This window comes from Typopeltis vanoorti, chromosome 11 (assembly GCF_054136105.1).
Source record: "Typopeltis vanoorti isolate ZY-2024b chromosome 11, IOZ_Tvanoo_1.0, whole genome shotgun sequence".
Classification (NCBI taxonomy): domain Eukaryota; kingdom Metazoa; phylum Arthropoda; class Arachnida; order Uropygi; family Thelyphonidae; genus Typopeltis; species Typopeltis vanoorti.
Window position 1 is genome coordinate 9,857,552 of NC_143559.1, and position 18,578 is coordinate 9,876,129.

At 33.4% G+C, this 18,578-nt stretch overlaps 1 protein-coding gene across 1 annotated transcript in view; it reads right to left on the reverse strand.

The window, feature by feature from the left end:
* Pfdn5 (prefoldin 5) overlaps positions 1-17,655 on the reverse strand; it is a 75,934-nt gene extending 58,279 nt beyond the window's left edge. Inside the window, exon 1 of the mRNA XM_090400513.1 lies at positions 17,526-17,655. Coding sequence (XP_090256639.1) covers positions 17,526-17,618 — 93 coding nt within the window. The 5' untranslated portion in view covers positions 17,619-17,655. The remainder of the gene's footprint in view (positions 1-17,525) is intronic.
* Positions 17,656-18,578: the final 923 nt, after the last annotated feature.

Consider the following 18,578-nt stretch of genomic DNA (forward strand, 5'->3'; position numbering starts at 1 on the left):
TTTTTTGAGGGCTGACTCACGAAAAGTTCCGGCATGATGCCGCAGCAGATTTCGGCAAGATCAACCGTAATGAGAGGGCAATCGATGTAAAACCCTAGCAGAGAGATAGCGCCCAACTCAGGTGAGCACGTGCAACCCACGTGGTGATAAGATTGAGACAACCAGAATCGAAACAAAGAAAGGAGGACGGAAGAAAACCGATAAAGAATAGATAAGTACCCTCACTTGTTCTAGCCCCTTTTGAGAATTGACTAACAGTGTTAAGAGAATGCATCTTAAAATTTGTAATGGAAGAAAGAGTGAAGAACTAAGATTTATGTAAATGACTATGCTTTTAAAATGAACTTTAAGAACTTTCAGTTAGATAGAGATTCTGTCGTAATTAATCCGAGAGAGATTATAAATGTGCTAAAATGCCTAAATGTCCAATTGAGCTGTAATTAAGAATGTATTATATGTTGAGTAATTGAACTTGCTAACATTTTGAAGTCAATGCATAATTGTTTTAAGAGTGAGAGGGTGAGAGAAAGGTAGAAGATTAAATTAGAATTGATAACTACTTTAACTTGTATGGCATTATATAATGAGTTTAATAAATATTTTGGTTCCTTACTTACATGTGTTTCTGATCATGATGACTGACCCTTCTCATAAAACTTCGAACCTGTGATCGTGTGTCTGTGCGGGGATACCCCAATTGAAAATAGTAAGGTACGACTGCAAATAAAATAAGCCAGAGAACCCAAGGCTTCTAAGAATTCAATTAACATTATTAGTGGCACCTGATATTCTATGATTACCTAAAGGCTGAGTTTATCTCTAACCTTAAGGCCCAGGCTGGTGCAGATAAAAAATAAATTTTGCCTGAGTGACCAGGATAACTCATGGAATTCAGGGAACAGGTAATTTCTGGTGGCTCTTAAAAGGTTAAATTACATAAGAAAAGGTATAAGAGAAATGAGACATAACGTTAAGATTAATATTAATGAAGATCACATAACAATGGCGCAACCGGCTTAACAAAGCGGTACATGCGATAGAATTTGATATAGCGGCTAAAGTAGGAAAGGATAAAGTTAAATATATTGCCTCGATATATCAATATCAGAGAGATATGATGCAACAATATTCTATTATACACATTCAAACTGACTTTCGGCTTTCTGACCTCTTCAACACATTATGCCATTAGTTAAACAGAATCAACACCTATCGTCTGTACACACAATCTAGACTAATAATATAAAGCAATCTACTTACAAGCTCACTATATCATTGTACAGTCCTGAATCCAAAAGGGTTAAGGGTGAATTCCGCTGGCCCCTTTCTTTTTCTTGCACAATGCCTGTAATCAGGCACTATCCGGCGGTTGTCGTCTTGCAAATTCCTTCCTTGTAACTTCGATGCATTTTTCCGTCAATGTTAGGAACTTTGTCAGCTGCTACAAATCAGCATGCACATGAATCGGAACATTCGTCGAAGAATTTCACGGAAGGATATCTTGCAACACTTCCAGCTAACTCCCCTTGATCTCCAGAACTACTGCTCGTGGGAACGCGACTCTTCCCCTCCTCAAAAGGCTTGCAACAGGAACAAAAAATAAGAGCCTTTTCGCCCCTCGATCTCCACCTTATATATCATTGGCCGTCCCTACAAAAAATTTCCCGGATTTATTTGGAGCGCCCTTATCACCCACCCACACTTACGTTAGGTTTTGGCGGCAAAACTCATAATCTGGTGACCTTAGAGACTGTTGTTGACCTTCAGTTTACTAGCCTAATCCTGTCGGAGCTTTTTAGTTATAATTGCTTGTGGTTACACATTCGGTTATTCTAACATTATATTACAAACATTTATTACATTACAGTAGGTTACATACACTTAATTATAAGTATTTTATGGCCTATGTAAAATATTTCTATTTTTCACCACAAGAGATTTTACATGAGAAGACTGTGCATTAAGTGTGGCTCTTATGAGAAAGTTGGTAGTATGGGCTATGCTGACATCAAATGTTGCAACTACACTCAGACCAGATCCACTCCTGATCAAGTATCCTATCATATAAATTAAAGATACCAAGAAATTATATACTTGGAAATTATATACAAATTTTTCGCCTGAATTATTTTCAAGACTGGGGTAACTCATATATCGAAACTAATGACTTCACATCACTTGTCTTAGTATCCCATAATGCAAAGCACATATCCTTACAGGTATGTATAATGCTATGCATTATGGGAAGGGTCACTACCCATTCGACTTTTATTGAGGTCTCGTCAGTGGGAGCCAGATCCAGAGGTGAAGTCATTAGGTTCAATATACAAGTTGCCCCAGTTCTGAAAATAGTTCAGGCACAAACTTTGTTTGCTTACACTTGGATAAAGGAATAAACCAAGTGGAAAACTTCCAACAAGTATCCTATCATGCAGAATAAGAGATTGGTGTTGTTGAACCCATCTCAAACCTTCCATCAGATAATGAATACACTGCTCCTGTCATGCAGATCAACTATATAATAGAATGTAAACAAGTATACTTCACTAAAATGTTCTTTAGAAAGATTCAGAAGCAGATTCATTACAACTGGAATTACTAAGTTTACTGCTGAGACAGTACAGGTATCAACTAAGTACAACCATATGTAGATTATCAGGTCCACTTCAACAGAGGTTCCCTCATAAGAGCAGATGCAGTTCATTATTAGGATGTCCATTAATGAATTGTGCTAAGAGAAACTGCTATAGAAGTAGTTACAAAATCTTGATCTGTACCTGGAGATGACAATGGTTCCTTGCAATTAGATTGTCTGCATATTCATTCATTTTCTTTCTTTTGAAAAATAAACATTTTAGAACCCTTCTACCTTAGCAGTTTCTGAAGAGGAGTAAGATAATATTTTGGTCCCACATACTTTTAAGTGTGCAGTAACCATAGTTGAGTCAGTCTTTTAAGGGACTCACTTTGTCTACTTTATTAAAAAAAAAAAAAAAGCAACTACTGGTAGGTGAGAACTTTGATTTCTTCACATGTATGATAAGAAGGGTTTCTTGGCTGCTATTACTGTAAATTTTGAATGGGATAATCATTTCATAAGGGAGTCACAGGTTTTCTCAGAAATCCTGAAGAACATGTTTCTAGTACTGGAAATGGGTAAGAATGAAGATGACCTGTACCACCTCAGTACATGCAACTGAGGAAGAAGTCCTTTCTTATGAGCAAAGGACCTCTTATTGCCACTAAACATTAATGGTAATATGAAAGTGAAAGTGGTAGTATAAAAGTAAAATTCATTAATGGTCCATCAACAAACTGCAGCCAGGAGAAGGTGCTATGAAAGAAGTCCCAAAATTAGATTTACACCTGAAGATGACAACTTACCTAACATTTTTAATGATTAATTTCTGAACACATTTTTCTCTGTTAAGAAACTAATTTCTTAATGCAACATTAACCTCCAATAAACAATTCCATTAACAAATAGCATATCATAACAGCATTTCATATACAAGTTATAGTTATTAGACAGACATTCACAACAATAAATAATAATTTTTATTATCCAAACAGTTCAACTGCAAATCATCGGTGCATCAACATAATCACAAGATGAAACTAGAACAAAAAATTCCTATTCATAGAGCTGAACTACATATCAAAATGCCACCTTGCAGGTGATCACAAAATAAAATAAGATTAGAATTCAAGTCAAAATCTCTGCCCACCCTTTTAACCAAAACCAACAACCTTCACCCATGTATCAACACTTCACCATGGAAAAAGAATGGCAAATTAGTCCTCCTGTACATCCTCATTCCTTGTACCCCTTCTGGAATAGTTGCTACATCTGTTCACCATAAACCTACCTTCACAGATGGCTATGTAAAATTCAATGCAGCTTGGAATTTTCAGAGCACCTTGCATCGACTTTTACAAAGGTCACGTCTCAAAAGACTGTTATAAAAATAACCTTTGTATGTCACTGTATAAAGAATGCTAAAAGACTATGTAAATAATCCAATGGGAATTAACTTGCTCAAACTGAGTAAACAAAGAATGTCTAAATTTGGTAAGAACAAGGATAATGCTTTGCCACCGAAATCTTTATGTTATTGCTCTAATTAAGTGTATAAGAAACTTTTGTTTCCGAGTTCTGTACATGACCACCCTCAAGGTCAATGTTAAAAGGGTTGGTGCGGATCAGACAAGGTTCCGCTCTCCAACAAAACGGATTTAGGTGTGCACTTAAGAGAAGAAAGGAATAGTCGGTGCTAGTTGTAGATCAAGGAGTCGCGCTGAAATATTCGGGGGCCTCAACCCTTCATGCAAAGCTTCGAAGAAGGAGGGATAAAAGCCATTAATGAGAAGATCGGATATCGGCAGTTGACTATCGAGGACACGACTATTCGGCTAGGTCACACCAGAGTTCGGAAGGAAGTAGAGAAGTGAAGGAAGCTGATCCACCGGAAGCTATCTAGATCTATGACGTTGCAGCGGAAAGTTGCTGGAAGCTATTGACCAAGGAGCGAACCTCAGCACCAGAAAAGAATGTGCCGCTGCCTGGACAAGATTGCATGTACTCCGTATGTTGGATCCCCTCGCCTGAGCTCATGAGTGCCAGAAAATTGCATTCCAGACCCTGCCAACATCTCTGATGAGACGCCGGTGACACGAGATCCTATAGGAAGTATTCCAAAAACCTGAGAGAGAAGAAAAGTTTAGGACTCTAGAACGGAACCACGAATAAGCGCGCAACGAAGATGACAGAGTTTATGTGAGTTGTTCCTTTCATATGTTTTATTTTATGCGTAATATAGGAGAACTATTTATAGTGGACTGATAAGTATAAGGTGCTAAGAATAAGCAGTGTCTATGAGTGAATTTGTTTTCCTTGTTAATAATTGGAGTACATTTATGTAACAGCGTGGTACAGCAATTTAATTTGTAGTAAATATACCAGGATTTTAATTCAGTGAGCAGGAAAGTGTATGATTATTATGTTGCAAGATTGCTAAGGAAGTTTTAACATTTTTTTCTTTAATGGATAAGTAGGAGTAATCTCCCTATTGCAAAATTCGTGTAATTTATCTTAGGAAATAAATAAATGGGCTTATTCCTTGTCACTAGAGTGCCACCTGATCTTTGATTTACAACGCACTATTTCAAAATAAACTCGGGCCTGTAAGCGGGAAACAAACAGGGTAATAGAGACGATAATATGTGCATGTGGACCATGACTGTTGGAAGATGTTAGAGAGAAAGAGAACTGCCAGACGTATTACTAAATCTTATGCCGAGAAAAAGGATACTGGTGGCGCAGTCTAAACAAATAAATTTTCAGTACTCTTAGGCATACAATAGGAAGCACGGAAGGTAGAATAAGTTTTGCATGAAAGAGTAAATTACGATACATAGATAGTGGATAACACGAGAGAAAGGGCAATAGTAAAATATCTCAAAGGGGCGTAGCCAGAAAGGATATATAGGCAATAGAAAGATAACACAATAACAATACAGCAAAGATAGAGCAATAAGGGAAGACAATAACAGACAAGAAAAAACATCAACAAATATTACAATGGCACAAACAACAGATGTTTACAGCTACATACAACAAGATTCAGCACATCAACCATCTAAAAAAAAAAAAAAAGGAATCTTCAAATCTTTGCTCAACAGAGCACATGTTATCTGCTCTTCCTGAGCTCTTCAACAATAATTGAACCTTGAGAGAGCGCTGAGCGAGCCCTATCCCATACATCACAAGCATCTCTGAGATGATTGCTAAGATCCTGAAAAGATGCAATTTAGTTCTTATATTTTTTCCCTATCAACAAAATCTCCTCTTGGTTACCATCCACAAAAATAAATAATCCCTGTCCCCTATCTCTTCCTGGTGTTTATCAAGTTCAGTGTGAGTGTCTCCAATTGTATTTTGGACAAACAGAATATTCTTCTGAAAAATGACTACAAGAACACCAATGTTATATCAACAACAATAAATCTCAAAATATGGCCTTGTTCGGCATGGGGTGGACAGTGACCACAACATCCTCTGGATCAATATTTGCCCAAATTTAAATCAGAATCATTCAAATTCTTCAACTAAACTTAATTTTTATTTCGATCACTTCATTCTGGCTTGAATTATAATCTTATTTTATTTTGTAACCACTAAAGGATTAACATTGTTTATTCTAGCTTCATCTTGTGATTATGCTGATGAATTGATGATGACCAGTAAGTTTCTGTTTGAAATATTTGCAATAAAAAATTATATTTATTTCACAGAGCTGAACTACATACTAAAATGCCATCTTGCAGGTGATCACAAAATAAAATAAGATTAGAATTCAAGTCAAAATCTCTGCCTATCCCCCATTCCCCCCCCCTTTTTTTTTTGATGAAGTGTCTAAACGTCATTATGTCAAAAGTGCAAGTAACCCTTGTATAACGTGGTACTTATACAATGAGGTGTCTACAAATTGTAGCAACCTTTGTTCAAACGCAGTACTTATACAACGCGGTTTCGATATAAACACTGTCTACAAATTGCAGTAATCTTTATCTTTTCATGTATTTTTCACAATACAACTTAAAAATCAAATTTTATCTTCGTTAAATTTGTGACTGCCCGTATCACGCATGTAGTTATAAGTAGCAGATTTATATTAGGGGAAAATACCCTTCAGCATACATGTAAGTCAATTGTTTACTGTATAAAGTGTGTTTATTGTTGAAAATTGTCTTCGTTCCTGCCAGGAAAGCACATTAAAAATTATAAGTCTGTTAATCTCAAGCTGAGCACTTTATTTTCTGGTGAGTTACATACCAAATTAATATGCAATGCTTTTTTATGTAAAACAATTATTTTTATAGTAATGGCCACTAAAACTGCAACGAAAGGGGAAAAAACCAACATTGAAAAGAAAATTAATTTCTCTCGAAGAAAAAATGAAAATCTTTGATTGGCTGAAAAATGGAGAAAAACCACGAGTTGTTGCAAGGTCTTTGAATTTAAATGAATCAACAATTCGAACAATCAAACAAAATAAACATGAAATCCGAGAAAGTGTTATTACTGGGTCAACGGTAAGTGCAAAGCACATTGCTCATGCACATGATATTCTAATGGTAAAAATGGAGAAATCTTTAATGATTTGGATAGAAGATTGCACTCAAAAGAAACTTCCTTTTGATGGAAATCTTATTAAACAAAAAGCTCTCGAATACTTAAAAGAACTTGATGAAGATTCTTCAGAGGAAAGCTCTCTGCATGAATTTTGTGCCAATAAGGGTTGGTTCTAAAATAAAACTTTAAAAAGAGTTTTTTTTTTTTTGCAAATTAAAATCCAGCGAGAATCAGCATTAGCAGATGTAGAAACTGTCCGGAAATACCCAGGAGAACTTTTAAAAATCATTGAAGAAGGTGGTTATATTGAAGAATTCAGTTTAAAGAAATTAGCAGAAGGATTAGACTTGGCAAAAAAATTAGGAAGTTATTTTACGGATAATGATCCCTCAATGGAGCGCTCCGGAAAATTCACAAGACAATTGGATATTTGTTTAACTCCATATTATGAACTTAATAAAAATTGCAGCATAGTGGTAAGCAAGGTCTTATTACTGACTTATTGATAACAGCAGAAGACCAATGAGAATTATACAAATGATGTCCAAGAGATTTCAAGTGATGTCTGCCACTCAGAAATAAAGATCATCTACTAAATGTTAATTTTGAAGAAAGTGATGACGATTAAAATATGCACTTTATTTTATTTTGCCTACAATATTGCATTATGCATTATGTGCAATGCATAATTTGTAACTATGCATAATTTGTAATTTTACGTACAATTTGTAATTTTTATAAGTTTATATACCATGTACTGTTTATTTGTTTATATGTTTTCTTGATATGTATACATGAATTAACTTACATGAATTACCTGAATTAAATAAAAATATATTTTTGTTGGATATGTCATTGTTGTTTATATAATTAAAAGGGAAAAAAAAAGATTTCGGAACATAATCCTACTTTTTCTATGTGATCTGAGTCTCGCATAACGCGATTTATATAATGCGGCAATTCTATGAAACCTAATATCCACATTATACAAGGGTTACCTCTATATTTATAAATTAAGGGTCAAAAGTACTTCCAGTAATCCCTAATACCAAAGAGAGCCAGTGGGTGTACATTTACTGATTAAATACAGCCGAAAAAAAAAACATCACAATGATGTTTTTTTATAATAATGATGGACTATGAGGACCATTAAAAGAAAAAAAAATTAGTTAATAATTTTATATACTTTTATAAAATTATCAAAACTTTGTTTATGTTGCTATCATACTGATACAGTATACAGATAATGTTCTAATACAGAATATGTAAAATGATGCTTTATGAACTTTCCTCTTTTTAGAAAAATGTTAAACACTGTGTACAAAAATCTTTCTACCAATAAAAATAGCTTTTTGATACAGCCTAATATATAACATGCACAACTAATCTTCCACTACTCTGAAGACTTTCATACCAAAACAGTCTTTCATCTTGTAAGTACATTCTTCCATTTTTATTCTTCATTCTAACAACCTTTTAAATTTCATACATGTATTTTTTTTAAGATTTTCTTACATCTTTTAAAACTGTTTTTTACAGAATTTAATCAATTTAGTTTAATCCTTTATCCAAGTGTATGCAAACAAAGTTTGTGCCTGAAATTATCTTCAGGAATGAGGTAAGGTGGTACATCCCTTGGCAACTCGTAGCAAAGGTGGACCAAGCTCTCATCACTCCTTGTCTCAGTATCTCCCATAATGCAAAACACATCTCCTTGAGGACACCACCTTACCTAATTTCTGAAGATAATTTCAGGTGCAAACTTTGTTTGCTTACACTTGGATAAGGGATTAAACTAAACTGATTATAGTCTAACCAAATGCAAAATAAACTTCCAACATCTTTCTCTAAATCATTCAGGAGTAATTTAATAATAAGGTGGTCTGTCTCACACCGGTTGGCAACTCATATAGGTAAATATGACCTCTCCATTGCTCCTGCCTTAGTATCACCACTCTGGATCTATCTCCCACTGACGAGACCCCAATAAAGGTCGAAACCGATCTGAGTGGTGGCCCTTCCCTTAATGCATAGCAGTATACATGTCTGCAAGGAATGTGCTTTGCATTATGGGAGATACTGAGACAAGGAGTGGTGAGAGCTTGATCCACCTTTGCTACGAGTTGCCAAAGGATGCATCACCTTACCTCAGTCCTGAAGATAATTTCAGGTGCAAACTATGTTTGCTTACACTTGGATAAAGGATTAAACTAAACTGATTATAGTCTAAACAAGTGCAAAATAAACTTCCACCATTTTTTTACAGAATGTTTCCAATTCTCTCTGCCATATTTTATTTATCGGTATCATAATATATTCATTATTTCCTTTATTCCACTGTTTTCGTATAATTTCAAACTTCAAATTTTATATCTATTTTAAATTCATACTTTAACCAATCATTCAAATATAGACATTTAAAATTAATCTCCAAAGATTTACTACTTCAGAAGAGATAATACCACAAAGGTAGACCAATGATATCATTAAACCATTGTTCTGATTAATGTCTCTCTCTTTTTTTTTTTTTTTTTTTTTTTTTAAGTATTTTTAATTTAAAGCAAACTGTGGCCGGAAAAAAAAAAAAAAGTTCATTATTCTAGGGAGCTTCGTACTGAGCTAAATGAGCTTTATTTATTTATTTTATTATTATTATTTTTATATATATATATATATTTTTTGAAAAGCACTCGTTTTCACCTTGAATTTTCTGAACAACAGAGAGGGAGTGCTTTTGATTATCCTCTAGAGTACATTACACTTTTGGATTATCTTGCATGGGGTACTTGAAAAATCAGGATTATAGTTGCAAACTGCAAACATTGGATAAAATACTTCTGAACTGCTACAGAAAGAATTGCAACAGATTAATACCAGCTTTTTATCTAATGGTTTCAAGGATTCTTTCATTGAAAGAGCTTTTAACAGTTATAGTACCTATATCTCTTCAAGTACAGAAATAACTCTAATTCCTATTCCTTATATGCAAAGAATTAGTGAATACGTAGTGAAAGTTTTAAATCCACTGAATATTTTTGTTGCTTTTCGCCACAGGGCAGTACCATTGTTTTCAGATTTCCCAGCCATCCCATCCCTTTGTTTTAATAAAAATGGCAATTTTGTCCTGTTTTTTAATTAAAACTATAAATATACTTTAATATTGGTCAATCATAAATCATTATTCATAACCAATAATCGCATATCAATATCATGGATACCAGTAATTTATATAAACATGGAGTCACATTGTTCGAAACTAAATATCAATATCTGCAGTGATTTATTCAGAGAAAATAAAAAATACATGTTGGCAACACTTGCATGCCTTAGACACACCATCTGTTCTGTTATAGCATTAGTTTTTGTTTTGCCTGTATGCTAACCAGGGGCTTTGTTATTCAATGCCAGTAGTTTAAATTTCATATTTTTTAAGTTTTAAGTCTTATTTTTTAAAACTTTAAATCTATCCTTGCAATATCAAAGAGGCGAAACTGCAGTTTTAATTACGATCTCCAGAAAGAATTCAAATTTATTAAACTGGACAAGCTGTGTAATGATGGAACAAAAGTGGTATGCAAACATTTTTCTGCTGCTAATGGAGGCAGAAGCAACATCAACCAACATCTACATAGCGAGAAACATAAGGATGCTGAAAAGACCCTGGCTTCAGTTAAAAACATCAGCTCATTTATGGTGAGACGTGATGCTCTATAATCTGAAGAGGCAGATTATTGGTATTGGTTGTGCGGTAGATAATTATACATCAGTGTGTGCTGTCAACTGTTTACCAATTGATATTGAATGTTTTGCAGCGAAAGTATACAAATACTTCAATATATACAAAGTCAGAGTTGAAGAACTGAAAACCTTTGTGACTATGAAACAATTATGCTAAATTGTTAGAGAAAGGAAATGCAAGATTTTTGTCCTTGGAAAAAAGGACAAAAATCTCAAGAAAAACGCCCTGTTAAGCTGCGAAAATTGTTTCAAGATCCCTGTTTGAAATTGTGGTTGTCATTTGCAAGAGATCAAGTGTCTACATTCCAAACAAATATTAGTTAATTGAAAAAGATAATATTTCAGCTACAGAAGTAGCCATGAATATGGAAAATCTTGTAAACAATTAAAAGAGTCCAAAAAAAGCGAAGTCATTGTGATTATTGACATCACATAACAAATCTTGTAAACAATTAAAAGAGTCCAAAAAAAGCGAAGTCATTGTGATTATTGACATCACATAACAAATGAAAATGTTAGTAGATTTAGGAGAAATTAATGTGGCTAAGTTTTTTGAGGCAGTTAAGAATTTCTATGAAACCAGCTTAGAATATGTCAACAAGTAGAAGTGCAGTTTAGGAAATACTAAGAAGTTCAAGGGTGCTACTAAGAAAGACTCTGGCTTCCTGAATGGAAAGAAATGCAAGACAGCCTGAATAAGGATCTCATCACATGCACAGAAACAGAAGAAACTCGTGTATTCGATCAGTAGACCCTCATAAAATCTATAATTGTGAGGCAGTTGGATACATGGAATAAAGAAAACATTCCTGTATCTGATAGATGCGTACAGATTTTTTCTGAAATGAGCAAAAAACACCTAGACTTTCAAGACTTCTGTAATATCGTAGAGTTTATTCTTTGTCTTTCAGGAAGTACAGCACCAATTGAGAGAATGCTTTCTGATATGAACAGTATGTGGTGAAAGGAGAAATCTAGATTAAGTGTTGAAACAATGAGGACTATGTTAGTTGTAAGACAAAATTGTGTGATTGGAGTGTGGGAAGTTTTATGATAAGGTGTTGAAACACTGAAATATGCTGCATAAGATCACTTCATCGGAGAAATATTCGTGGTATAATCGTGGTGAAATACAGTCCCCCATCTACATCCACATAAATTTTTGTATGGGTTCTGTCACTGAAGAATAATGGTAAGCTCAATATGTTTATGTAATAAAACTTTTTCTATCGTCTTACTTTTTCATGAATACAGAATATTACATAACCCCCATCCCGTTTTTGCCATCCCAATGTCCCATTTTTTTGTCTCAAGGAAATTTAAAAAAAAAAAATATATATATATATATATATATATATATACATATACTCCATATACATAAAAAAATAAGCCGAAATTTGAAACGTTTTTATGTCACGTTTCTTGTCTCACCAGCTTACTGGCACTTACCAGCCCTGAACTCTGGGGTTTGGGTACTGTAGGTGAAAAGGGGAGCCCCCCCCCCCCCAGTATATGTATATTTAAACAAAATAAAGTTAGGAAAGATTAGCTGATTTAAAAAGTACTGTCTCCCACAAAGGGGATAAACATAGACTATTGGATCTGTTTAAATTAGGAGAGTGAAGTAAACTTTCACAGGTTTCTTTACAAATACAGAAATAACTCTAATTCATATCCCTTATATGTAAGGCAGTGAAAGTTTTAAATTCACTGAATATTTTTGTTGCCTTTCACCCAATCATAAAAATCTCCATCTTTCTCTCTTTTCTTAAGAATGAGCTTCCACCTCTCAATTATCCAAGCATCTACCAGATTCCTTGATCTTGTGAGTTATCTTATTTCGGCCAAACAGGAAAATCTGCTTTTATTCAGCTAACATAAGTCTTATATTAAATACCATGAGCATGAACAGTCTGGATGCTATCAACATTAGACAGAGTTCATTGGAACAAGATAAGAGTTCTTCATAAAAGTCAGTTCCCCATAGAATGGCTTTATAAAGAAACGTGTGAAAGTTTACTTCACCCTCCTAATTTAAACAGATCCGATAGTCTACGTTTATCCTCAGCTAATCTTTCCTAACTTTATTTTGCTTAAATATATATATACTATATAAATACGCAGGAACAAGATTCAAAGGAAGACTCTTATTATTTTTAAATAAAATTTACTCAACTGGTATCCCCCCAATAGAATGGAAAAAAGCAATTGTGATTCCTATCTTTAAGAAAGGTAATAGAGATGACCCTAAAAACTACAGAGGTATCAGTATACTAAATTCATGTTACAAAATATACAGCAGAATCTTAAATAACAAACTAATGAAATATTCCGAAAACTTTATTCTAGAGGTACAAAATGGATTTAGAAAAGGACGATCATGTATAGACCCAGCCTTCTGCCTAAAATTAATAATAGAGAAAAGAAGAGAATATAATTTAGAAACACATATTGCATTTATTGACTTTGAAAAAGCATTTGACAAAGTTAAAAGAAACATTATTTAACATATTAAAAGAAAGACAAATACCAAATAATATCCTAAAAGCTGTTACAAGTATATATGAAAATAATCAAATACAAATAAGATTAAATGATGAGCTATCATACACAAGTGAGATAAACCAAGGGGTTCAACAGGGATGACCCTCTCAACAACTCTTTTTAATATCTACTTAAATGAAATAATAATAAAATGGAGTAAAAATTTACATCAAGGAATTAAACTTTCACCTACAGTTAACTTAAACATTCTCCTCTTTGCAGACGACCAAATAATAATTACAAATTCTGAAGATAACTTACAGAAAGCTATTTTAAATCTAAATGAGATATCCAAAGATTATGGTATGATAATATCAACGGAAAAATCAAAAACTATGGCCTTTAAAGGACAAGATCCAGCAAGAACTAAAATAGTATTAGATAACAAGATCTTAGAACAGGTGAATTCATTTAACTACCTAGGATGTATGATCACTTATGAAAATGAAAAAGATATAAACATAAAAATTGCAAAATATTTAAAATTAACAGGAGTAATTAACTCTATATTTAAGAAACCTAGTTCAAAAACAAACCAGGCTAAAAGTATACAATACATTAGCCCTACCGGTCTTAATGTATGGAAGCGAAATCTGGACAATAAAACAAAAAGACAAACAAAGATTAACAGCAGCAGAAATGAAGTTTATGAGAAAAACTGCAAAGTATACCCTATTTGATCACAAAAGAAACGAAGATATTATGAAAGAATTAAACCAAGAGCCAGTAATTGAAAAAATTAAAAAATATAAACATAGATGGATGGAACACGTTCAAAGAATGAAAACAGAAAGATTACCAAAACAAGCCTTAAAGTACAAGCTATTAGGAAAAAGAAAACCAGGACGTCCTCTTAAACGATTCAACGATGAATTCTAAGGCCGGAACAGGCCATACTAGGCCTAAATCCTTGATACGTATGATGATGATGAATATATATATACTAGCGGGACTCCCCCCCCCCAGCACCCAAACCCTCGAGTTCAGGGCTGGTAAGCAGGTAAGAGCCAGTAAGCTGGTATGACAAAATATGTGACATAAAAACGTTTCAAATTTCGGCTTATCTTTTTATATATAGAGTAGATATATATATATATATATTTTTTTAAATAAGTTAGGAAATTTACTGACCTTTTAAGTTATCTTACATTAGTTACTTAGGTGGTGCTTTTTAGAAGTGTCTGTTAATGTTCAATTGCAGTTTTTGTGATCTTGTACCAACAATACTATGATACTTAGGTGAAAATTCTACACTAATATTTAAATATACCAGCTCACAGTAATTCATTACTGAAACAAATTTCTAAGGTCATTTAATCCTTCCAAAAGGCCTTCTTCTAATGAATGCTATCATATGCTTCTCTAAAATCTATAAGCAAAATAACAGGAACAGGTTGAATATATTCCCATTATTTTCATTAAGATTTGTTAGAGAGTAAAAATCTGATCAACTGTGGATGGTTTTATTTTTGTTTTTTTTATTGTTTTTGAAATCCTGCTGATATTCACCTATGTTGTCTACAAGCTTTGCAAATCCATACTAATCATAATGACTTTCTTATACACACACCTATCTGTACTATTTTGAGTCTTATGCATGTCAAATTCCTGACTGCATGACATGCATTAAACCAGAAAAAATAAAAGCTGATAGTTTTATATAAATATACAAAGTGACTAAAAATAAATATAAATTAATATTTATTTTATGGCATGACATCTTATGAGTTTAGTGCTTTATTTTTATGTACATACTTTTTCTTTTAGGGTTACATGGTGATCAGCATTCATATTTATGAATTTAGAAACACAAAACACACCTATTGAAATGATTATTTTACTTATTATTAATAAAATAACACTTGATGTTTCGATCCCTGTATTGAGGTCATCATCAGAAAGATATATGGATATAGGAAACCAAACTAAATGCTCCTGCACTCTATAAAGGTAAATTAAATCTATGCTGTTAATTAATCTTTTTCTTGGCCTGACCTCTAGTGATAAAAAAAAAATTAAATAAATAAATAAAATGAATAAAAAGGCTACTGCACTAACAATGCAAGTGTTTTATAATTGCAAATACATGTTACAGGATGAAAGATGGATATTCTTGGACAGCCAACCCTTCTATTTCCATATGAGACTAGCTAATTCACTCACCTTTCACTGAAAATCCCTTGTAAATATATATGGGTGCTATGAATATCAAACATAGGTCTTTTCAATCACATTTAAAGGTGTCATCAATACATATATAAATAAATGAAAGTTGTCACAAAGGCAAAAAATATGGGCATACATCAGCAGTCCTGGCTCTCAATAAAACAGAGAAAAATCACAATTTATTGCCATATTTTGTTGAGTTAAAAGGAACAAGGTATAAATACAGAAATATTACATAATATTCAAATAATATACCCTACGAGCATTATGAAATCATATTTTAACTTGCTCAAGCTTTATAATGACAGCACCAACTATAACTTCATACTCCAGGACCAGAGGTTATAGAGGTTTGGTATGTGAAATGGGAAAGTGTGATAAAAAGTAAAATGTAATTGTGCTTCATTTGCTTTCTAGTTATTAAGGCTTATTACTCATGATTAAGTTTAATGGAATGAATACAGCACAGAGAAACAATAAAATATAAGTTTATTAGATCCTGTATTTCATCTCTGTCATAGAGATATCACCAAGGATACAAAGATTTTAAAAGCACACACAAAAACACTTAAAACAATAACTGGAAGAAAGCCTGAAGTCCCATAAGGAGCATCCTCCATGGATGCTGTTGGCTAGCCTTAGATGTTGGGCAGACGGCCTATTCTGGGGAAATTAGTTTAACACAACCATATTTATTAAAAGTGGGATGATTTACTAATTTACAACTGATTCAAAAAAACATCTTTGAAGTTTATATCTATTGTGGTGAAACACAGTTTATTTTTTCCATTTCATTCTGTGGAAGGTATCCAACGGATGATCAGCTAGATCAGATTGACAACAGTTATAGCAGCAGATGTATTTGCCTTCTTCGAGGCAGATCTCCCACTTTGACCATAAGATAATTTGCAAGAACAAGTAACCTTATAAACACCTGGAACACAGAGGGGAGGGAATGGGTCTGGATCCTTAAGACAGCAGATAAGGGCAGCCAACTTCAGATAAGGTTTGAAAGTAATCTGTAAAAAAAGTCTGTAGTCTATCTGACAAGAGAGGGATATGAGAAGGGATGAAAAACCAAATTGTTAATCTTAGCACTACAACCACTGCACAGGAAAGACTGGTGACTGAAGAAAAGTTCAGGTAAGAAGTTTGGGTGGAACAGGGGTTGGAGGTTCTGTTGACAAGGGTAAAAATAACATAGGGTTTATGTTAATGCTTTATATGCTTTCTGATGACTCTAACTCCATTTGTAATAGTGACTGTTTTTGTTTCAAAGGAATGATATACTAGCTTCACTGACTTTAAAAGGTTGAGCTAGTTCTCAAGGGCCACAATCCAAAGGTTTAGTTTCTTAGTGTGTTTTTGTTTTCTTTATTTTATTTATTTATCTTTTTTTTGATGTGACATAATATGAGGGTAAAAAAGGAGGGCTACAGGCAAAAGGTGTTTGCTTCTTGGCTTTTCTGTATGGTGCGGATGTGGAACATCCTTTTTTTTTTTTTGGTCTTAAAAAAGATGGTTTACTGGCCACCTAAGATACATTTCTCCGATCTGCATAAAAAATCGTGCACGATTTTTTTTTCTCAATAACCTAATACTATAAATCTTTAGTTCCAGAGAATAAATAGTGAGGTTTCGCTTTAGCTATGGATATAATGCTTATTTCAGAGGCTTTACACGTGTTTGTCTCATATCTATCTTTATTTACAACTTGTTGCTTTTAACTCAACAAACAAATAAACAAAACCGCGGAGTGCTAATGTTTACCAAAATATGGTAAATATTAAAAAAATAGAAGAAACTGCATACAAGATAATCCAAGCAGTGCAAATAACGCATGTGTATACTTAAAGATTATTAACGACAAGTATCACTCCAAAGCAAAATGATAATACATATATATATAAAAAAATAAGTAAAAAAGTTAAGGAAACATTACCTGATCTAACTGTTGTTTCAGTTGAGTTATCTGAGCCAAACCCAATTTAGATATATCAATCGTCACTGGTTTTCCACCCGCCATTTTTTCCATTTATCCGAACAGAGTCCTCTATCTCCCAAGATGCACTGTTCACTATATATTGAGTGTATTATACTCGTACTTTACTGGGATCTCTTTGGGATGTCGAGGAAGAAATCTTTTTTTCCTCTTCGAAATAAACAAATGTGACAGTGTGTATATAAAAATAAATAAATAAATAAATCAGAAAAAAGTGATTAACGATAACCGAAAGTGAAGATGAATGAAAATAAAGGTATCCCTAACATCTCGTAAATAGAGAGAAAATATAAGAATGTCATTGTCTCATTACTTAGATTTGAGTAAAGATTTGATTAGTAATGTGTCAAATCTTTGATTTCATAACATTTGAGTATAACTTACTAGTGCTCTAAGATTTGAGTAAAGAGACAATGACATTGCATAAAAAAGGGGCACTCCTAAACGAAAGTGAGCTATATTAGCCATAAAGTCTATTTTGGAGGAGTAACATGGAAATATTCCCACAAATAATACCTAAAATATAAGAATTTTGTCTACTCCTTCAAATCTTAAATACTACAGCTATCTCCCTACTATTTTGCTTTAAGGCAAAAATATAGTGCTTGTACCTACTCCTGACTTAAATCAAGTGTGAATATCAATTACTAAAGCGATGAATAAAATTTTAATGGCTTAAAGGTTGGTCGATTGGTAGAACCTCTGTTACTAATGGCTCAGCAAAAAGTTAAGGATGTTTGAGCTCAGTTGGAAGGGGAAACAATCGTTCGATGTTGTTGGCACACTCGATGAGTCTTTGGACTTCCTGGAAGTGTCAAATAATAATCCTCAATTTTTTTTTTATCACAACTACTCTAACAAAAACTTAAGGGAGAAGTGGATCACTCAATTTTTTTCTATCTATAATAAATTTAGTTTAATCCTTTATCCAAGTGTAAGCAAACAAAGCTTGCGCCTGAAGGGCCACTACCTCTTCCCATAATGCATAGCATT